Source organism: Thunnus maccoyii, chromosome 3 (genome assembly GCF_910596095.1).
Source record: "Thunnus maccoyii chromosome 3, fThuMac1.1, whole genome shotgun sequence".
Classification (NCBI taxonomy): domain Eukaryota; kingdom Metazoa; phylum Chordata; class Actinopteri; order Scombriformes; family Scombridae; genus Thunnus; species Thunnus maccoyii.
In genome coordinates, this window is record NC_056535.1 from 16,329,739 (window position 1) to 16,353,349 (window position 23,611).

A 23,611-nucleotide genomic window follows, 5' to 3' on the forward strand; every position below is an offset into this window, starting at 1 on the left:
CACACACACTCACTGATCATCACACGTGCACGGGCAAACTGAGCACTCACACAATCAACTCTAAACTCCCAGAAAAGCCTTTGTGAAGCACAGCCAGAGAGGGAGCCGCCCGCCTGACGCCAAGTCCAAAAAGCAGGTGAGTGTGTGTGTTTGACTCGATAGTAGTGGGCAGTAGGTGGTTTGGGGTATGACGACAGGATAAAGCTCCCAACGGCTGGCATCAGTGTGTCAGGCTTGGACCTGAGAAAGTATGACTAAGGTGAGGTGAGAAAAGTGGCTTCTCTAAAACAGGGCTTCTCTCTGTTGAGTGTCAAATGCTGAGATTTGGGTCTGGCTCTATATTAACATAGTTGGAGGTATAACACAGGGGCCCGTAAGTAGTCAGAAAAGGGTTTTTAAAATCCTTATCAGCTTTCTGCTGCTTGAATGAAAGTGTTACTACTGTTAGAGTCCCCTCTGCAGGGTCGCCATGACCTCTTAACTTCAGTAAGCTAAACATACTGTATATTCTCTCAAGATGTTATCTGACCTAAAATACATGTGAGCTTTTGCAGACAGCACATGTTTTAATGGGTCAAGGAGTTTAGACAGGAACGGATACACACAATAATACAGCAATACACACTCCATGCATGTTTGGAGGATCACTAGTCTATCCTAATATTTAATTAAAGTATTACAACAAGCTAGATTTTTTTTTATCAACAAAAACTTCGACAAGCAGTATTTGCAGTATTGTTGTATTTCTTTGTTTCAGTGTCAATTGAGTAACAGTATAAATGTATTTTTTTGAAAGAAAGAGGCAATGAACAAAAGAAAAAATGTACTATGGAGTTAAGCTTTAAACAGCCTGCTAGTGAATATTTCATTCATTCATATTCATTTTTTGTGCATTTTTTTCTTTAGTCTATTAGCTGCCATCTGCATGATAAGTGACATGAAAGCTGCTGTGAATAGATTGATGTCCAGATAGTGACTAAAACATCTAGCAAGTGATTGTCAATGCAAACAGGTTTTTCATCTGTGACTGACATGATTATTACAGTAGTCTACTGTGCGGCACATTTTCCAGTGAGACCTGTCATCTTTATCTTTAGGACGGCCCGACAAAGTTCCGGGGTCTTGTCTTCATCTCCACTGTCTTGAAGGAGTAACGTTCTCCAGTTCGTCCGTCAGTCAGAATGTACCATGTCCCCCAGTAGATACCGTTAGTCACACCGCTGTAGCGCCCATGGTAATACCGTGCATTCAGGTTAGCTGCTAGGCAGGCATCAAACCACCAGCCTGCACCATAGTACTGACCGCAGTTTCCAGCTGCATAACGGTCATTGTCTCGGTCAGTAGTGCTGAAGGACCTGCCATCATGGTTGTAACGTTTGCTGTAGCTCAAGGCATTGCCTGCATCACCAGAATACTCCCGAGCAGTCAGACGATACCTGGAAGACACAGAGAGAGAACATCTGTGAAGCTTTATGTGTGGACTATATGGTAAAGGCTGAGTGAATAGTGTTTTTATACTCATTTAATCAACCTGGCAAACTCACAAAGGATATTTCCATAAACAGAGGAGACCATGGAGGAGTAAATGGGTGACAGATCAAAGGAAAAACCATCATAAGTTCCTCAATTAGGTGTTAGGCTACCATGAGCCTCTAGAAAAGTTTCTAGAGGATCCTTGCCATCAATTTCAAGTTTCTAATGGAGGGACGAACAGCATTCCCTCATTTGGTTAAAGCACCAAACATGATGGTAGTGGAGAGCACTGTCTGGTCCAAAGTCTTCCATGAGTATTCAATTGAGTTGATATCTGGTGACCATGAGATCATTCGGTGACCCCATGTGTCATGTATGGACGCATCTGCATTTGCTATGATTCACCACTCATTTATTTTAGGATTTTTCTTTCATTAGTCACCCGTCTTTAGTTGCAAAGAGAGATCATGCGATATTATCTTGCATACACAGACACACAGACAACCATACATGAACTGACTTTGTTAGCCAGTTTGCACAATAACAGAACCACACAAGGTAGAGGTCAGGGAAGACAAAAAGGGGAACACCAGATCTTGGAATTCAACATTGTCAGATAAAACCTATTCTGAAAGCTGCAAAAAACTGGTTTCAAGGTCTCAAGTCTCAAGTATTTCTTTATAACATTAAAAAAAACATGACTAAATAAACAACGATCAAAGTTGAAGTTAAAAAAAATAACCTCAGTTATTATTTATTAAGTATTTAACTACCACAAATTTAGCTAATCTGTGTAGATGGGTTTGATCCGATTTGATTGACAGCAGTCCTCCAACACAAGCAAACAGCCCAACAACTGCTTATATGTCTTGATTCAAATGTCGCTAAATCCTGATTGGTGCATGAAAGTTTGTGACATCACCTTTTTCTACCTGACGCCCATTCAGACAAAAACACGAACAGAAATATCTCAAGTGAAATAACCAAAACTCCACCAAGTGTTCATTTAGAACCACATTGCTAATAGCAGGAAGCTGGTTGAGAAAACTGAGTTTCATGGCTTTTAGAGTTCAATATCTTATCAAAAATGCAGACTGATTGAGGGTGAACTGAATGCAGCTTTTGCTATAGTGACCTTCCTGACACAACTCGTCCTCTCCAATCTTTTGTCTGAACTACAGCTATCTCTAACCATGTAATGCAGAAACTATGTTTTCTTCTGTGCAGTGTGCTTCACCTCTGCGCCTCTGAGGCTACTTTGAAGTTGCTGTAGGTGGCGTGGCGCCTCTGTTGGTGCCAGTCCTCCAGCTCGATGCGGAGTTGGTGTTGGCCAGTTGAGGTGAGGGCGCTCAGCACCGCGTTCCCCAACCAGTGTTCTCCCTGTGGACTGCCAAAGCCCTCCCGGTATTCCTGCCATGTCCTGTTGAAGTCCAATGAGCCGTCCTGACGATTCTGGATCACTGTCCACCCACCACCCGCCGTCTCCATGTCACATTTAGCCTGAACCAAGACAAAGACTTTGATATTGTAAAGCCTAGATTTTACTGATCCACAGATAGCATACACATCTCTAAAAGAAGAAGAGTGGGGTGGGGGTCTATCTGTGTGTTTTATGAGTGCGGTGTATCCGAAATACCTCCAACGCTGGTCTGTGCAGGTCAGGCTGGATGGTGTAGATGCCATTCTCTTTGATCCCGAGCTTGTAAATCTCTGCGCAGTCCTGAGGATGTAACCTTTCCAAGGGGGCAACTGAGAACCACAGTACATTTTTATTCAAGTAATTCATCCAAATATCATTGTATCATTTGAATTTAATTATGCTTTAAGGATAGGTTCACATTTTTCAAGTTTGTCTTAAATATACTCACATGCCCATTTGTACATTGAGTTATGGATCTGTAATTGTTCATCCTGTCCATACTGGTCATAAAGAGATTTAATTCTAATGCAATTTAGAAGTACAATAAGCCATGGAGACAAAATCTACCCGTCGACTCCCCATTCAATGCAGGAAAGTTCAGCCAAAGATAATATGAGGTTTCAGCAGTCTGACTTGGTCAAATTAAGTAGGGATCTTCCAAAATTACTGTGTTTTTAGTACAATATTCTCTCCACTGTAGTTCAGCAACCGAAACTAAATTAGGGAATTTTGCAATAAAAAGACTAACTTTTTTATTGCTCTATTATGGAAAAAGTTAAGTAGGCCGAGTACAGGTAAATGGATTTCTGAATTATCTATGACTCTGCCCTTAGAAAATAATCAGTCACTCTTTCACAACATTTGGGGTCTCTTCATATGTTATCTAGAGAAGACAGTCTTTGCCCATATGATGGAAGCACCTGGGGATATATAAGTAACCCGTCTGCAACGTCCAAATCTGTCAAGGGTTTTTATTTTCAACATTTGTACATTAATATAAGATGCACTTAAACTGAGGTGTATCACCCTTATACAATCCTCAACCAATCTTTTTTAAAAGATGGAGTGGGGTTGGATTGTGTGTGTGGGTGGAGGATGTTGTGGTTAAATCTCTGGTTTTGTACTTGAGATTTTGTTCCTGTGTCTTGTATTCTTGTGCATATGTGTATAGATATACTGGTATGTGTGTGTGTGTGTGTGTGTGTATGTATGTATGTGTGTATATATGTGTGTGTGTGTGTGTGTGTGTGTGTGTCTGTGTGTGTGTGTGTGTATGTATGTGTGTATATATGTGTGTGTGTGTGTGTGTGTGTGTGTGTGTGTGTGTGTGTGTGTGTGTGTGCATTAAGTTGTTCTTAAAATCAATAAAGATATTGTTGTAGGAAAAAAAGAAAAAACAATTATTACAGGGACCAATAATCTTTCAATGCCTGCTTCGGCATGTGCATATTGTTTTAAGAAAGACCTGAAAAAAGTGAACCCATCCTCTAATGCCCTCACCTGTAGGAGGATATTGTGTGATGCTCCTCAGGAAAAGCAGCAGGTCTTTCTCCCCCTCTCTTCCCACGGCTACACTCTCTGTCAGCCCAGAGAAAGATTATGTTATCAGTAATACACATCACTGTTGTCAGGGGCTGAAAATAGAGGCTTTGTCATTGTGTACTGCACAGAGAGGTCCCAAATTGTATGATAACTCTTTAAAGCTTCTTCACATCGTGAGCCATGCAGTATGTGTGTCTGTGTGTGCATGTACACAGAGTTTTTCTCATCCTTCTCTGCGCAGTTAAATTCCTATGCACTCACCTATGACCGACACTTAGCAGGCCTCATTGAGGTTCTGTTTACTATGTGTGGGGGAGTGACTGCGCTGGCATTTGTGCATGTGTGTGTGTGCATTTGTCTGTGTGTTACAGAGGTGGGGGATATAAATGTGTACTACTCACCCAGTCGTTTGGCCATCACCCCAAGGGCCTGGCTGTGACAGTGGAGGTCACACTCTGTCAGCACAGCTGCCATTAGAGCCAGGATTGCCCCTAGAGAGTTGCTCTCCTGGCCCCCGTGACTCCAGGGGCCTCCTGTTTCCTGGAGAGAGTGCATGCAGCGCTGCAGCTGAACTAGACGCTCTTTGACACCTCCAACCTGCAAAGACATTGCCCACAGGTACTCTTTGATAGTTACACAAATCTGCAATTATATCAGCAATTAACTCATGATTAAACACTTCTGAATCCTCTTTATTCTTCAAGAATATTTCATATCTATAAGCTTGGTTAAGTGAAATGGTAGTGTTTTTAAGTTATAGAAAATTAAGCTTTGCATCCGTACACAAAACTCTCACAAAGCTCAGTGACATGTCTTGTGTCAATCTGTCTTTTACACTTACATCAGACATTGTAATCGTGCCCCTCACACACCTGTTGCTGTATGAGCTCAGCACAACCATATGATGAGGACATTTTTAAAGCAGATCTAATTTTATCCTTTCTCCTTTGATTGCTGACTGTCATTGCTCCGTGGCTGTTAGGTGGTGCCAAGTTTAGTGTGACAATTGTCCCATGGGAAAGGACAGGCTGGCCTGCCCCTGATAGTACGCTGCTCAGTCTCCGTGGCACACGTGAACGAACCGACAGGGGGGTCAGGTCCTCTTCAATTTGTCATTTAGTGTTTCTGAACCATCTGACTGTTGCTTGGCAGAGAAATATCATTAAAAATTGCACTATCTGGCCTTCCTCAGAATAAGATTTGTAAGATGGAAACAAGAAATCCTCTTAGGAAAAGTACAGCAAAAGACCTGTCACTGTCACTCACCTTAGGCTGATCCTGGGGGACATTGTGCCTCTGCTCCACCTTCCGAGGAGCATCTGAGATGGCTGGGAGTAAAACCCTCACTCTGCAGGCTGTTGTCCCAGTTTGACCCTCACAGGCCCCGGTGCCCACTCCCACTCCAGTCCCGGGCGGGATGGGTGCAGCCACCAGACTGTCCCTGCAGGGAGGGTGTGTGCAGGCTGGAGACGCCTCTGAGGAGAGCAGTGCTCCCACATACAGTGACAGCAGAGGAAGCATACCAAGAAAACCAAGTGGAATCATGGGAAAATGGAGAGATGTAATTTTTAAGTCAAAAGCAGCCTTGTCTTTTACTCTTGAGCAGTGGTCCAGCCTCCTCCCTCTGCGCTGTAAGTTGTCTGTCCTTTTGTTGTTGATGATTCTCTGCAAACTTCCACTTTGCTTTCTTTCACATTTCAGTAAGTGCCTCTTCAGGTGGTAAGTGTTTGCTGACCCTTCCTTTTTGTTTAGACCTTTCTGTTGCTGTTCTTGTCTGTCTTGTTTTCTGCTCTGTGTGCTTCTTTCATCCTCTTCTTTTTTCCCCCCCTCAGTTCATCTCACTCCCGGTCCTCCTCTTTCTCCTGCTCTGTCTCTGTTTGTGAGGTTGCTTTGGCTCAGATTCCTAGATAACTGCGGCACTCTTTGCTGTCTGACACGGACTAATGCACCCACCCCCTGATACACACACCACACACACACACACACACACACACACACACACACACACACACACACACAATCTGTGCATCTCCTTAACTCATCTCATTCTCTTTCTCATAGATTCCCACACAGCCACACACAGACATGCATGTTTACACACACACACATGCACTCAGAATATGATTATAAAACACATATGCTATGCATTGTGACATTATGCAGTTTATGGACATATGAATCACAGATTAACGGACCTTTTTTTTTACTGCTTTGGAGGAGGGCATGTCCTTCCTCTGTGATTATACCTGCTTTATTTTCATGTTAGAGTAACATTTTTATTCCTCTCAAACCCCCCATGCTCATTCACATCTCACCCTTATCCATCAACGTGCATACGCAGCAATGTTTGTAGACATGGAAATTCAGCAGATGCTTCAAGTATGTGGCTCCTTTACTCTTGTGGACCGTTTTCCTGCTTACAACCCTTTTGTGTTGCACTATTTGTATTTACAAACTGAGTTCCAAAGAGGCCATAAAGACTCGACATTCAATAGGTGTGAGAAGGCAGGAATTCCTCTATAAACACCAGAGTCATCCCAGTCATCAGGATTCTGCAGAGGCACACTCCCACTAACAAGGTGCACAAACACACACTTCATAGTATAGATGCAGAATAAAATCAAGATGAGATCTCTATTTAGGCTCAGTCACGGGAAAATAACCTCATAATGTGAATGACAGCTCTGTGTTCTCTAAAAAATGAGTTTGTGAGTGTAGACGAAGATTTGAAAGACTCAACAATGAGTCGAGATTTGGGATCCTAATTTGACAGTAAATTCACACACTTTTCTGTTTTTACATTATTATTTAGGGTGTATGTTAAAGAAATGATCAATGTAACACTGAGAATATGGTATACAGTAAGATCTCTACAGCTGCTACAGTTCTGAATCTCTCTTACAACATTTTTATTTGTTTTATTTGTCATGTAATAGTTTATTGTCAGATAATTTTCATCTTTTGTTCATGAAAAATACAATGAAACAACATATCTCATAAAATTACTATATACAGCATCATCAACACCATGTTCATAGTAAAGTACACATTTGCCAATAAATAAAACCAATGTTTGTGATTATTGTGAGCGAGTTCAGATCAGTTTCATTTAACTTAATCTAAGGAAACACAAACTTATTAAAGCATGAGCAATTTTCTTATCATAACTCAAATTTTCTTTTTATGTAGGTGTGTTTCTGTATTATTTTGATGGTTACCTAAAATGTTTTGTTTTATTGTAAAAGTTCTCTTTGGTTAGGAGGCCTTTCTATATTTCATGATATCCCATGAACAAGAAGTACCTGCCCATCCAGCTCCCACCAACCACACACACTTCCCCCTTCCCCGACCCCTTTCTCTCTCTTTTTCTCATACACACACACACACAAACACACACACACACACACACACACACACACACACACACACACACACACACACAGAAATATATTTTCTCTCACGGTCCAGTTGCCTGCAGACAGGCTGTAAAAGTTGACCTGCATTCCCATCTTAGCATGTTTCAGCAACACTGTGTTTTTGGGACAAAGACAGTCTTTCAAGTATCATACAAGCAGATCGCTCACCTATCTTTGACCTTTACACTTGCTCAGCACGTCAACACCACAGAGTGCTATATGTCGCTCTGCAGAGGTCCATAACATAAATGTGGGCTAATGTCTGGGACCACCACTTCACTTGGTTCATCCAGGCAAAATGAGTTGACACTGTCCTCTAGTGGTGGATCATCATTGGTCGAGGGGAGTGAGCTTAAACAAGATGGACCCCTCACAGCAGTGAGGTATAGTAAAGATCCCAGAATGCATGATCCACTGGGTTTATCTATATCTCTGATGAACTATAATATCTGAGGATATAAGTTCCTCACTCCAGGCGCATACTAGATGTTTTGTAAAACTATGTTACATTAATTACCCTAACTTATGTCTTGTTGAATGAAGCTCATTTGACTTTTTGATTTTGCACATGAAATTAAGTTTACTTGTCAAAGGGAGTTCTGCTCTGTGAAAACAGTTGTACAGTGTCTTCTGTGGCGCTGGAGAGGGCTTTCCAAAGTCTGAGAAAACGACCCTGATGATGTTGTCAGGGTTATATCAGCTTGAGATTGAGGCCTAAAATTTTGAACAGAAAGCCTGCATTACAAACTTTGGGTGTGTGGTGTGAAAGAAGTGGGCATTTAGGAGGCAGGCAGGATCTGAAAGACACCGTTGAGTTGCATCATGGAAACTAGGATCCAGAGAGTCCCCCAAAAATTACGGAAATGCAATACTAAATCATTGGAGTACTGCTTTAACATGCATACGAGCAGCAACACAACAAAACTGAATTTACTCATCTTAAGAGGATGATATGTATCTATAAATATGTATATATCTCTAATATGAATCTTTAGTCCCCCTCCACTCAAAAATATGTTTTTCTTCTTGTTCGTACAGTTGAATGTTTGAGCTTCACGGTGCAGAATGATGTATGTGCAGAGGTTGATACTAGAAGGCTGTTTTCACATTCATCTGCTGAAAGTGCAAAGTTTCTCTGTGCTCATTGAAAATCTGATGGCATGATTCAACATTGGATTTTCATGCCAATGCCAAAGGCATAATTTGTGATGACAAATAGTGACAAATAGTTTGAAGTCAATCGTGGTCCAATATACAACGTACTCAAGTGTGATGTGGAAACTTGAAGCTTCCAGTGCACAAACACTGAGAATGGACTTTACAGTGTAGGAGGCATCTTGTGTCCAGCAGGAAAACTTTTGAAATGAAAAAATATTTGCATATTTATAGTTTCTGGAATTTTTAATGAGGGACAAGGAGTAGATATAATTTTAAGGATTTTAACAAGATAATGTCACTTTTTTGTGGAAAAACCATATCAAACATGAATTCTTATAAGTAGGGTATTTTACACATCTTAAAACAGGTCTGGAGTATTGGATTAAATTTGTGTCATAATAATTTAGCAAAATCTCCCAAGAATCAAACAAACAAACAAACAAACGTAATTGAAAGTGAATAAAAGTAAATTTTAACAAAAATTGACCTCAAAGGCAACGTACCACCTCGTATGTTACAACCATTGACTGTATATTTACATACAGTCAATTACGCAACTATACCAACAGCACACACGAGAGCTTTGTGTCAGAACTGAAACTGAAAAACGCAAAACTTACTTTCACAATGAAAGAAAAGAGAGAGTATTTTAATCAAATGTAGCACCGTTGTATAGTTTTATTGCAAGTTTTTCTTTTGAGGTACTTTTTGGTTTCAATTTTGTTTTTGTTTTTTGATTCTTTGGAGATTTTGTTAAATTATTATGACAAATTTAATCCCATACTGAAGAGGATCTTTAACTGTTGACATTGATGACAAAACCCTGAGAACTGAACTTACTACTGTTTTCAATAGCTGAAGTTGCTTTATCCATGCAAGAGCAGAAATCCAATTAACATTTTGCAGAAATAATGCGGAATTTGACCATTTAGTTTATGATAAATATTAGTGAATAATGTCAAAAGTGGGCGGTGATTATTAGAGAGTTGCGTCTGACGTAAGACGCAGGCGTTGTTTTGGAGGAGGAAGTGAAAGGGGAAGAGAGAAGCTGAGGAGGGTAGCAGATAGTTAGCTCGCTGGCAGGCAATCCTTCACGCAAAGTGCCAAATTTAGTCACCAGTTGTAGATTATCTGCCTCGTCGTTTTTTTGTTAGGGTTAATGTAAAGGGCAACACATTTTTCTAAGAGTTTGTAACCAGGCATTGCCAAATTAACGCTAGCTAGTCAGATAACGGCTAACGTAACGCCTAGTTAGCCTCCGACGAAAGCTGCTCTGAACAATAACAGCTAGTTAGCTTCGCAGCCAGGTCTGATCCCGTCAAGAAGTCTTCTCTCCGGTGTGTTACGAGCTGAAAGTAAGTTCTTCAGACGACAACAGTCTGGTCATATATTGCATATTTGGTCTGCTATAAATTCATCCGGGGTCCTATTAATGCAAATGCGATAACAGCTAATTGTGGTGCAATGTCTTTAAAGAAGCTGGTTGGCAAAAACAAGGCCGTCCTGTAGCTCTTCTGGGCCGAATCCAACAGCGAAGGAGAACCGGGAAGACGAATCCGGTCCGTCGAACAAAGCAGCTCAGAAATATGCCCTCGTCTCCTTTTTCAATTTTTCTTTTACTATGAATTGCTTCAATGCAAATTAAATTTCCCATACGTGCATACAGATAATGAGGGGGTGGGGGCACACACTTGGAGCTTCAGTGTCAAAACTACCCATTGCTGGATTTTGGTTAACACGTCTTGATACTGGCAAGTATCGACTTACACACTTAGTACACAGTCTGTGTTGTGTTGTGTTGTGTCGTGTCGGTCGGGCGTTGTGCTGCAAGCAGACTCTCCTGTCCCGAGTTTTTTCTGTTTAATAGCTTTTCGGTTTCGGCTGTGACTCAGACAGGTCACGCAGGTACACGTCGTTGAGTTTGTTGGGTCGACCTCGGGTCGTAATTCATGTAATGATCCGATGAGGCTATAACGCCTATTACTTGTGCCAACAAGCTTATCTGGTTGAAGTGCGAACTGAAATATATTGCCATCTAAAGATTAGAGTCATATTTTTCTTTCTTTTTCAAGTCATACTACTTTTCCTTTTCTTTTGTGTCTTTGTTTTTTTAATCACACTTCTTACAAAGAGTATAATGTCTGTGATTATGGTGTTATTGAGTTGACTTGCAGTTGTTGGCAACTGTCCTTACAGAGCAAACAGCTCATGTCTGGTTACTTGATACTCTAGTTTGACTTAAAAATACTGGCCTGACTGGCCTGAGTTTGGATCAACTCTAAATTGGGATTTACTAATATCCCATGAGTTGGCAAGAGCTGGTTGCAGTTAACATGCTGGAAAACATTTCACAGTACATTTTGTAGCACACACAGCTGTGTTTCATTTTACATTGCAGCGTGGACCTTCCAGTTTGTTCTGCTGTACAAGAGGCTTGATCATTCAGTGCAGGTTTGTCGTAGGGTCATGTGGAAAGCAAACTTTTGGTTCAAAACATTTGTTTTTTGATTTGAGACGTCATGGAATCCAACATCCAGCTGTTACAAAGTGTTGCACTGTGTAATTGTAGAGAGAAAAATAGTTCTTTGACAGCATTTTTAATAGAAGTCTTTCACTGGGTGTCATGCTTTATAACATCGTCGATTGCCGTAGTATTGTGCTTTGATTCAATATTATTTTTTTGTATGTTTTCCATTGCATTGACATGTTTGATTGTTACAATACACTGACGCTGTCCACCTGTTTATCACATGGGCACTCAACAACAAGATGCAAATGACATAGCTGGAAACATGAAGATGGTCTAACTCTGTGACGTGTCAAGATGGGTTGAGCATTGAGAAACATAAACAACAACAGAAACTCTGCCATCCAAATCTATATTTAGTCCAGAGTTTGTTTGTGTCTGTCAGTGTGCATGCGTACTCCATGTCAGAGGTGATCTGTGAATTCCAGCTGCTCGTGCTGGTGACTTATGGACAGAAAGGAAAATGTGTCGGGACTCCAACACATGACTTTTTAGCACATATTTCACACATATTCAATCCATGAACAGTCAGCTCCTATTGTTAGGTAGCTGAGTGATGTGCAGTTGCCACTATAAAGATTTAATTATTAGTATTTTCATCATGCTTCTGACCTTCTGACCAGATACTTATTAATTATCTAATTGTGTAAATGGTGGTACATTGATAATTGAATGGATAAAAACATCCAAAGTAAAAGAGCTTAAAATTGTACTATACTAACACAATTCATAAATAGATTTATAGTAGTTTTTTGAAGAGGGTGAAGTAAGAATTAAACCATTGTTCCGTATTCTGCATTAAAATATTTGATAGTACAATAATTTATATTTTATGTCACTTTTATAGGTCAGATGGGGCAGTTTTTCATCCAGTTCATAACGATGAATGACACATTGATCACAACCAGACAGACAATAACATAGCGAAAAAATACCAGTATTCTGTGCAATCATAATCTTCCATAACTGTGAACAATTTAAACAATCTCACTTTTTGAATATTTTAATACAGATTGAAGTAATAAACACATTACCCGGATCCTATAAAAGTAGTTGTTATGGACTGTAAGCTTTGATTTGTTGCCATAATTACTCTAAGAATCGTTGTGTTCCTGTATGCGTATTATAAAACTTAACAACAGATTAAGTGTTGGAATAAGTGGGCCCATGTTGTTTCACATCATCTTTAGATGTGAATATCATGTCACCACTAATTTTTGTTTCCCATGAGGAAGATTCTCAAATTCTATATTGATATAGGCCAAAGTGTGAAACCTGATCAATTATTATCTAGAGGACGTCATTTTATGAGCTATTATAAACTGAGAAAATTGACGAAGCCATCCATGACACACTGGCAGCAGCATTAGTTTTATAACATATTAATAATGAAACACAAACATTCAGACCCATCAGATATTTTCCATGTAAAACATTAAACAGTAAAATGTATTTTTCTCGAGTGCCAAATCCTCACAGATTTCTCCTAATCTGCAGATATTTCTAAAGCACTTTACAGTCGATCTGTGTCAAGATTTATTCAGTTTGACACACAATGCCAATATTGGTATTGATGAAACCTGCCATTTAGTGTTGATGTTTTAATATTGTGTATAATAAATTGACTGGCTGTCAGTTTTGGTGAGAGACAGCCACCTGATTCTGCACTGTGCCTCCTGTCAGAGATCATAGTCGGCACGCACTGCTGTTTGTCGAAGATCTGAGTAGAGTTCCTTCAGTAATCATGTGACTGTGGTCTGAGCATGCCTAGACTTTGGTGATGTGCTGTTGTTTGTGCTTCTGTCAGCTAATCTGTGCTTCACAGTATGATAGTTACTGAAGGGCTGTGCTTGTTCTAATCAGAAAGAACACAAGTGTACTTAACAGCTTCTGTTGGTAACTGAAGTATTTGTGTTTTAAAGGCTTAGATGTGGAGTCTTGGATTTATTTAAACACATGAATCAGTCTATAGCTTGACTTAAAGTTGGAAGTATTCATGTTTGTGCAGTTTTATTCTATTAGTGGGCTGTGCTAAAAACCTGTTTGTGCTAGTAGACTGGCATGTCTACAATCTACTCTGTGCATGATGTTCAGTATGTTGACTTCATGTGATAGCTGATGGGAAGTGATCAAGTTTTTTTTTAATGTTGTCTAACAGGTTGTGCTGCATAAAAAAGTAAGGTGGACGTTATGTTTCCTAAAACTAGGGACATGATTGATTTATGGAAGACATTTTTGTTCACAAATTATAATATAACAGTAACCAATTCATTCTTTTCTTTATACCACACTCTGTTATGTTATACCCATATATCCATTTGCAGTTGCAGTTCAGGTAATCTTCATTGTAATGAGGAAACACCGACCATCAGACTACCGATACTGCTGCTTCACAAACAGTACGCACACTCACTGTAGACTTTCTGAGATTTTCTTCTCGTAAATAGCATTGTGCCAGACTTTTTACTTGGCACAGATACGGCGAAGTCTGCATGTGTGAAAAAAGATAAAATAGCCTCTTATGAAATCATGGTGTATTTTAGTCTGTTTAGCCTCTTTGTGTGTGGATACGGTTTATAGATAAGCCCTGAAGACTGGCACATAGCCACTTTTTGTTTGTTTTACTGTCCTGAATTTCACTTTGTAAGTTTCCTCCATGAAGTATGTTTTTGTCTGCCTTTAGGAAATCTGGGAAAGATGAATGACATGGATGGTGGGATAGAAGGCGGGATGAATGATAGAAGGAGGGATTAAAGATTGGACACCAATTATCAGACTTACAGACACGCTGATTGACATAAAATCATTTATGATATCTTGGGCACCTGTAATTTTGTTTCAACAGACGTAATGATGTGATGTTTCTCATTGTTTCTTTCTGAACATTTTTAAATTGCCCTTTCAGCTTCATCAATTTTGTGTAACTGTAGCATCTCCCAGTTTCATTTTGGGGGACAGTACATAATTTGCTCACTCATTGTGTTGAGCAATATCTTAGATCTTGCCTTCTTCATTTTGACTTGTAGGAAATGGTTCTCTCCACTTCTCACCGCTGTATTTAAACATCCAGACATCACACAGATTGCTTAATGCTGAGCTACAGTTCTTGCACAAAGTAATATGATATGTATCTAACTGATTGACCCAAACCAGAGAGAACATATACACATGTTTGCTTTGTTCGCAACACAATTTCAGGCAAGATTTGCACACTAAAATGAGAAATTCCTGGACTTGGATCATCACACGCAGTAGTAGGTAGTCTGCCTGGTAACAGTGTGATATCAGGGAAAATTTCAGATGTGTCACTGGGTTTGGACTTTAGTATGGAGAAGAAGTCCGTTCTCTGGGAGGTAACTTCCTGTGGTTTATGAGAGAGAAAGAGAAAGAATGATGTGTTCCTCGTGATTCGCCCGACAGCTTAGAAAGCACATGACTGGAATGAATGGTATTCAAACCTGATTGGTCCAGGGCCATGAAACTCTACACACACATTTGTAGAGTGGTGTTTTGCAATGGGGATTGTCGTTTTGTTGATTTTATTGCCCCTGAACAATACAAAACTGTTGTGACAAGCAATGAACGAGTTATGAAGTAGCTTGCGTAAGTAAGTACGCTCTGTATGCTCAACTTTTTGCTGTTTGTCTTTCTGCAGCTGTGGAAAAATGACATCCAGGAAGAAAGTGCTCTTGAAAGTCATCATCCTGGGGGATTCTGGGTGAGTCAAAACATGGCATATTCCACCCTTATATGTCAAACCCAGCAATCAGGTTTGAAAATCATCTTATATAAGACAGAATAGTCATCTCGTTACACTCCATCAGTCAACTCGACTTGGTGGAGTGGGCAGATTCAAAGATCTTGACTCAGGCAACAGCAATCAGTTAATCTTTTAAAATTGTTTGGTGGGAAAAAACCTGCATGTCAAGGTATTATTTTTCTTTTCAGTTGAAGGTCCTGACATTGCTTTTTTTTGGTGTTACTTCCTTGTTGGGAGGAGTTGTTATTGTGCCATAATCTGTCTCCGGGCAGAGTTAAAAAGCTGCTCTGTAGAAATACAGCCCTACTGTTCTCCAAATCTTATCCGCAAACCTAATCAGACCTAATCACTGCTATTAATTTGCTATTAATTTTCATGCTCAGTACTGCGTTGGGTTGTTTGTTGGAGAAATGCATCAGTTAGGGAAAATTAAGAAACTGTATGACAACTACATTATCCAAGATCACAGACAGTATCTGGTCATTTCTCACAGTATTTGGGCCTATTTACACTTGGGGCACATGTGTGTCTCATTCAGCCAGATCACATATCTGTTTGCATCTGTCTTGGTTTGGTAGATATAGGGCTGCAACTAATGATTATTTTCATTATCGATTAATCGGCCAAATCATTTTCTCAATTAATGAATTAGTCATTTGGCCTATAAAATATCAATTAATAGTAAAAAATGATCATTACATTCAAGTTGACATCTTCAAATATCTTACTTTGTCCAACCAACATATAACTATAAAACAGAGGAAAACAGACAACCATACAATTTGGAAGCTTAAAACAAAATATTGGGCATTTTTGCTTAAAAAAATGACTAAAACGATGAATCAGTTATTCAAATAGTTGCCAATTTAGTTTTCTGTTGATCAACTAATTGATTAATCCTTGCTGCTCTAGGTAGATGCAAATAAAAGTCAACGCTACGTCAGCCTACCTGATGCAGTTTGTTAATTGCCAAAAAGAAAAATAATTTATGCTCTTGAGCAGTTTAGTTAGAACAGTATCAGTTTAGCTTGGTAGCTAATCACTAAGTGGCATAAAGTGTAAATGGGGTCTTGATTACATCTGTTTATCTCCCAGCTCTAAATGAATCTAGGTAATTTAATTACTGTATATTTCATATTAGTTATCAGTCAACCTGTCAACCACCTTTTGTTTTTGCTCTTCAATAAACCATCTAATATGTCTGTTATTCTGCTGTCTGTTCTCTTCTACCTCAGTGTTGGAAAGACCTCCCTAATGAACCAGTATGTGAACAAGAAGTTTAGTAACCAGTACAAAGCTACAATAGGAGCAGACTTCCTGACCAAGGAGGTGATGGTGGACGACCGTCTTGTTACAATGCAGGTGCATCACATTTACAACTTGAAATGTTATATCTTATGAGGAGGAATGAAACTGTAAAACGTTTAAGCGTTTAAAGCATAATGTTAGTTGTAATTTCATTTTTCTAGATCCCTACCCGGTTATCAGTGTTTTGCATCATACCCACAGTTGTTCATATTTGTAGCCGTCTTCTCCTCTTTTCTGTAATCCTGTCCATTTGTTAAACTTTTTGTGTCGTTGTGGTCGGTTAGATCTGGGACACAGCTGGCCAGGAGAGGTTCCAGTCCTTGGGTGTTGCGTTCTACCGTGGAGCAGACTGCTGTGTGCTGGTGTTTGACGTGACTGCACCCAATACCTTCAAGACACTGGACAGCTGGAGGGATGAGTTTCTGATCCAGGCCAGCCCTCGAGATCCTGAGAACTTCCCCTTTGTCGTGCTAGGCAACAAGATTGACTTGGAGAATAGACAGGTCGGTATCAATGGTTGATGCCTCCATTACCAATACTATCATTTTACATCATTACTTATCCTGAATTGTAGATCACTGAAATGTCAGATCCCTTTGACACCAAGGCCCAGTTCCAATGTCCTCCCTAAGGGTCTTTCTGCACCAGATGTGTTTCAGCAGCGTTTTTTACTTTTGGGATGTGTTGGTAACTACATTGATGGGTGCTGGCATTCGAGTGCTGTTGAAACACTTGAGTGTACAGCAGCACTATGGCTGCTGCCGTTGTGATGCTTGTGCAGTGGTCAGTTTACACAAGGATTGAAGTCTTTAAAGACTTAAATTGACATCAGCTGCATCTTCAACACAAAGTGGTGGAATCGCAGAGCACTTGGTCAAAACACCGGAGTGACTTTAAAGCGCCTATAATCGATAATTTTATAATGACAATGTATCAAACGTGTAATGTGAGGTGTGTCACTCGTTGTGATGAACCTACAAAGAATTAGCAGCCTCCATTATGCAGCGTTATAGTGAGTTTCAGCTCATTATTAAGCTGTTGGGCCACATCTTTTCTGTTCTGCTCTCGCTCGCTTCCGGTCACAGCAGCCAGCTGTTTCAGTGAAAAAGCTTGTAAAACCAGTGGCGACAGGTCATTTGGGCAGAGCCCCACCTGCTAGATTCAGAAAAAAGTGGTTTCAGTGGCACTGAGTAATTTAGAAATTAATCACTTGTTATTCTGTATAAATGAATGGCATAAAATACTTGGTTGCTGCTGTTATTTGTTGTTGTTCTAAAATTTGAGGTCAGTGGCTTTTAAAAGGGTGTTTTTAACTATGTTTGATTGCAGAAGCTGCTCCGTGGGGATAGCCCCACTCTCGCAACCTCAAATGCTTTGAGTACAGGAAAATAACATTACACATACCAAAAGTCTTTGGCAATAAAAGCAGGTGGCATAAACTTGATGCCAAATGGGGCTGATTGCCTGTTGCCCCACTGCTATTTGATTGGCTATCTTTGCTTAGTAAATTGTCGTCATTCGCTTGTAGTTATAGGTTAGCAGAAGCTGTAACTGTCATCATGTATGAAGTGAATTATCTTCCAGCACACAAATTTGAAACTGTCTTTAGAAGAAAAGTGTTGAGATTAAACGCCTCTGTTCCCACCAGCTGTGGGACATTGTTATAAACTAAACCGCAGGCAAAACAAATCTCAGATTTAATGTGGAGTGGTTCTCCAGGAAAAATGGCTAACTGCTAGCTTGTCCAAGAAGGTGCTGTTTTTGCTTCTCGTGTGTGTTTTTGGAGGGAATGTCACCTTGTCAAGAGCAGGTTTAGGTTTAGGTCTCAAGCATCTTTCTGAGAGGATTACCGATCATGGAAATAGCGGAAATCATCTAGGCAGAGCAGTAAAGTTTGGGTTTGCTCGGCTAAACAAATGTAGCTAATACTACCCAAATTGACAGTGCATACAAACAACAACTACAGGATTTTAACACCAGAGTCATTGAAATGTTTTCCCAGAGGAAGAACTGCCGTGCCTCTTTTCTCTTCATTTAAGCTTTGAATTGGTGGGTGAAAAAATTGTAGTTTATCCTGCTGTTTAAGTGCGGTAGGTATCTGTAGTGTGATTACTCACTACTGCTGAACTGTTTAATCCTGTGAATAGTGAGATACTTATTTGCCTTTACTCATGCGGGTGTCTATCCCTGTTCCCCTCTTCCTCCAGTCATCTGCTCTTCCTCCTGCATTTACTTAAAACATCCGTTTCCTGGCAAACGCCTCTCTCCTCCTCCTCCTCTTGCTAATCTACAGCCTGCAAACAGCTTTTGTATTGACAGTCACATTGCCATATTTTATCTAATCCTGTAGTTATGCTGTAGAAGACTCAAAATATTATTATGTCAAATTGTAAAATCATTTAATTTTCTGGTCATGCCTCTGTCCAAAGTAGTTGTTGCCCCACCATGTTTTCCACATAAAAACGCCACTGCTTAAAACCCACTGTTTACAAACTGCTCAGCACTTAAGGGCAAACAGACAGTTAGCAATTAGCTTGTGAACATAGTTGAGTATTTAGCAACCAGATATTTCCTTCAGGAGTTGGTAGGAACCAAAACTTAGCTGAAAAAGAATGAACATTAGACTTGCATTCACCAGATGGCCAGAAGCACGACTCCAAATGAAGAATAATCTTGCTCCATAACTGTAAATAAGCAACTGTTCCCTAACAAGTTCAACATGTCAGCTTGTATAATCATGTTGTGTGTTCACAGCTTATTTATGCTGCCCCCAACTGGCCAAAAAAATCAGTTACAGCAGGTTTAGTTGGGTAATATTCTTTGATCATTTTGGACTTTCCTATCATCCCAATTTTAAACCTTAGAATGAATTCTGTGCATTGTTACAGTGGGACAACACTGACCTACGAGGACTTATATGGAATGTGTATTACAGTCTTGAGAGTCCTCAAGTATGGACATTGGGACTGGGCCCAAGAATACTTTCTCACCTAATAGTGACCCATTTTTATGCACTATGTTGACCTTCTGCAAATTTTTGGCCTATGATAATCTTAATCCATGTTCCTCAGAAATATGCACAATTATTTTAGTTAAACATTTCTGGCTTGAATAAGAAGGACATTTTCACTTTGAACCCATCCCTCCATGTTGATGATTTTCTTCCTCTTCACACACACACACAGGTAACCACCAAAAGGGCTCAGGCTTGGTGTCAGAGTAAGAACAACATCCCGTACTTTGAGACCAGTGCCAAAGAAGCCATAAATGTAGAACAGGCATTCCAGACAATTGCACGTAACGCCCTCAAACAGGTGAGTCACAGTAGCAAAAAATGACAATGGAGATGTGTGCTTTGTTATTAGCTCATCTCCAATGTTTGTACAACGATGACAGCTGAATAATTTAAAAGCTAGTCTTTATTACTCTGTTTGTTTAGTTTTCCCCTACACTGACTATGCTCTCTTTCGATGCCTGCCAGGAGACAGAGGTGGAGTTGTATAATGAATTCCCAGAGCCCATAAAACTGGATAGGAACGACAGAGCTAAACCATCAGCAGAAAGCTGCAGCTGCTAAGGGACAACTTGGACCATCTTCTCTCTTGGCTTTCTGAAACACCCCGTCACCGGTTACATCACCTACACCTCGCTCCCAGGGAAAGGACTTCCCTACCGGTCTTCCTCCGTCACGCCTCCATTCATTCCATCAACACGACCCCCCCCCCCCTCACGCAGTATGCTGCACATGGATGTACCCTCCCCCCACCCCCAATCCCCCCTCCTTTCACTCAGCACACAAATTAATCCTCTAGCGTACTCTCATAAAATACGCTGACAAAATCCAGTGCCCAAAGATCACACGAGAGGGGAATGACACCCCCTTCTGACCTCACAGTCCCTGACTTGATAGTGAGTGATCTCCTGTCCTGCCCATCCATTTGTCTGACTCTCACACTGAGGGGGCAAGATGGAGCCATGTTCAAAGAGTGCAATTGGGAACTCTAGATGGACTGGTTGATGCTCTGTAATGTGAGATGATGTTGGCTAAGGTCAGCATCCCAAGTATCCTATTCTTTCCTTCTGTTTTCTGTTTGCTTTCTATTGCCTATCTGTCAAGAAATAATCAAGGTGAACTATATATATATATATATATAAATATATATATATATATATATATAATTTTTTTTTTAATTGGCTGATGTTATTTCTCGAGCCAATCTGAAACACATATTTGTTTTTTTTGCACTTTCTTTTTATGTTTTTGCCTTTAAATGTTCTAAACATAGAGGGATGACTGATTTTGGGCAACGTCTGCTACCATGCGCCTTTTTGGTAAGCATTAAATTATACCTCCTCACTTGCTCTCCCTGTCAAATTTCCCCCACCCCCCGAGAATCTGTTGAACACTTTGGTTGATTGTATTGACTTTTTCCCTTCAAGGTTGTGTGTTAATGGGTTTATAACTGCCTCACACTTCAGAAGAAATAAGTAGACATTAAGTAAAAGCTGATAACGCAATCACAGTGTAAAACATTGATTCCTCGACATATTAATATTTGCCTTTTTATGTAACATTACTTGTACCGCTACTATTACTGCTGTATGTGTTTATGTCCTTCATCAGACATTTTTCAACGCTATGAAATTACAATATGTGTCACCAACACAGCTTACACCTGTCTTCTGTCATGTCTTTGTTATCGCTGTTCTCTCTATCTGCTTGTAGCTCAGGTTGGCTTAAGTACTTAATATTTTTAACGGATTGTGTATTACGGTGTATAGATGGTAAAGGTAAAAAAAAAAAAAAAAAAAAAAAAAAAAAAGGCTGATGGATTGAACTGAAATGGATGTTCTCTCTTTCCATTTAAAGAAAAGATCCAACTTTCTGCCCTGGTATTACTCCTTCTCCTTATAGAAAAATCACTGCAATGCCAATGATGTCAAAGAAAATTGGGACGTCAAATAATAAAACTCTTGAATATATCAGTGGTCTTAATACTATTGGTCTCAATTTCTGTTATGTTTCATTGTTTGGTTAATTCCAGCATCCAGACACTGCCCTATTTGTATGCTTTTAAGTGCGACCTGAAACACACTGTAGTTGTGTGATGTCATGCCTCGGATGAAATGCAGTCTCTGAAAGACAGTATTAATGCCCCCACACAGGTGTTTTCAGTTATTTTGGCTGATTTAGATCTTTCTCAGAACTGATGGACAGCTCAGTGACTGTAAGTTAGTGATGGACTGTTTACACTTTAATGATTCTTTAAGGCAGGGGTCAGCAATTAGGCTCAACCATTCCCAACACTGCTTATTGGGTGGCTGACATTGCACAGGTGTGGTGAAAATCATCAAATATGTTCTCAGTACATTTTATTTATTTTGTTGAATTCAAGAATAACATTTATAAAACTTTTAGGCTTGTATCTGAGGGGAGATGTCATAATTCCCATTAGTAAGTGAGGGTAAACAGAGTGACAGCAGCTTATGTTAATACTTATTTGGCAAGAAAAAGACTCCTACATAAATATATCTACTGTGTTACACTATGAGACTAGAAATCTATGATATCCACAGACTTATTTATAGTTGAAGCAACGTGCTGTTGACATAAATCTGTTCTGGTCTGATAAGCCAAATTATATTATGTACCTGTGTAATAAATCTTGTAAATTTATTGATGTTGAAAGGTCATATTTATATTACCCCTGTGTTTACATTGTTATCTACTGTAGATTTATGAGGAGTCATGCAAATGATCCCACATAATCTGTAAATGGGAAAAATTCAGATCATGTTGGGGGGCCAGATTTGGCTCACGAGCCACCATTTGCCCACAACTGCTTTAAGGTATATGGAGTTTGGTGACCTCAGCAAACTCAGACTGTTTAAACTCATTACCTTTTTCACTCTATTATTGTGAATAGTAAAATTTAAATTTCAGACACAGCAACAGTGCTTCTCTCCCAACTTCAGCGTCAAAAGAGGACGAACCAACCAGAACAAATGAAAACGTGTGGGTTTGCAGAGGCTTGAAGGTCACAGATCCAGTCATCTTAACAGCCAAACATCCTGTTGTAAGACCTTTTTAACAGCAGACATTTTGGCTTGTCAATATTGTGTAGGAAAAACACAGGTGTTACTAATAACATTAATGATGACTTTGTCCTTTTCAAGTGTCCCAGAAAACCATCTATGACAGCACCAGGACCCTGCAACCAAAACAGCAAAACAAAATTCAGCCATCGCTATTTTTTTTTTTTAATTTACACCTGTGCTTTTCTGTCTGTGACATCAAAAGGTCACGATCATGAATCCCTAACTGCTACATAATATTTGAAAGGCCACTCGGAACGATGGATAATAGCCAAGATAAAAGTCTTTGGTTGACATGTTCTGAGAATTTGTAGACTTATTTCCTGACAAAAAAGCCAGGTGTAATCAATAACATTATAAATGGCTGCAGTTCCAGGGGCCTGCTATTGTGCATGCTGGCTCACTGGAATGACTTACTGGGACACATTATAACACAGCCAAGTGCTGTGGCCAAGATTTTTTTAGAAATAATGTCATTAGTGCAAATTCCCTCACCGTAACCCCACCCATGATGTTCTGACAGGGAACCAACAAAACTGTACCGTTTTTGTTCATTTATATATCTTATGGGTTTTATCTCCTTACATTATGGTCAAAATGTAGTTTTAAAAAGGCCTTTCCACACAACTAGGCAGAGATTTAAAATGTTTACAGTTCAGCAAAGTCATTTGGACACGCACACCACCACCAAGCCCAGAATTATAAATGTAATAATAATAACCTTTATTTATATAGCAATTTTCAAAAACAAATTTACAAAGTGCTTCACAGACATAAAAAACAGAAAATACAGTGTAATTACAAATTAGTTCAATGCAATCAAGAAATAGAACGACTGAATAAAAATCTTCAGAATAAATAAGTGAATAAAGCATAAAACAAAAAGAAAGACTAAAATATATCTAGTCTAA

At 39.6% G+C, this 23,611-nt stretch overlaps 2 protein-coding genes across 2 annotated transcripts; one reads left to right on the forward strand and one right to left on the reverse strand.

Annotated features, from left to right (window-relative positions):
* Positions 1 to 839: 839 nt before the first annotated feature.
* On the reverse strand, positions 840 to 8,077 carry si:ch211-157b11.8 (fibroleukin). Its single transcript, XM_042403474.1, has 6 exons — positions 8,020 to 8,077; positions 4,837 to 5,032; positions 4,394 to 4,471; positions 3,110 to 3,222; positions 2,711 to 2,973; positions 840 to 1,436 (listed from the first exon to the last, which is right to left on the reverse strand). The coding sequence occupies exons 2-6, from the start codon at positions 4,988 to 4,990 to the stop codon at positions 1,094 to 1,096; spliced, it is 951 nt and encodes a 316-aa protein (XP_042259408.1). The 5' UTR covers positions 4,991 to 5,032; positions 8,020 to 8,077; the 3' UTR covers positions 840 to 1,093.
* Positions 8,078 to 10,017: 1,940 nt separating this feature from the next.
* Positions 10,018 to 21,587, forward strand: LOC121890872 (ras-related protein rab7-like). The gene is made up of 6 exons (XM_042403485.1): positions 10,018 to 10,364; positions 15,192 to 15,254; positions 16,532 to 16,658; positions 16,889 to 17,107; positions 19,790 to 19,918; positions 20,086 to 21,587. Exons 2-6 carry the CDS (start codon positions 15,202 to 15,204, stop codon positions 20,179 to 20,181), a joined length of 624 nt encoding a protein of 207 aa, XP_042259419.1. The 5' UTR covers positions 10,018 to 10,364; positions 15,192 to 15,201; the 3' UTR covers positions 20,182 to 21,587.
* The last annotated feature ends 2,024 nt before the right edge of the window (positions 21,588 to 23,611 follow it).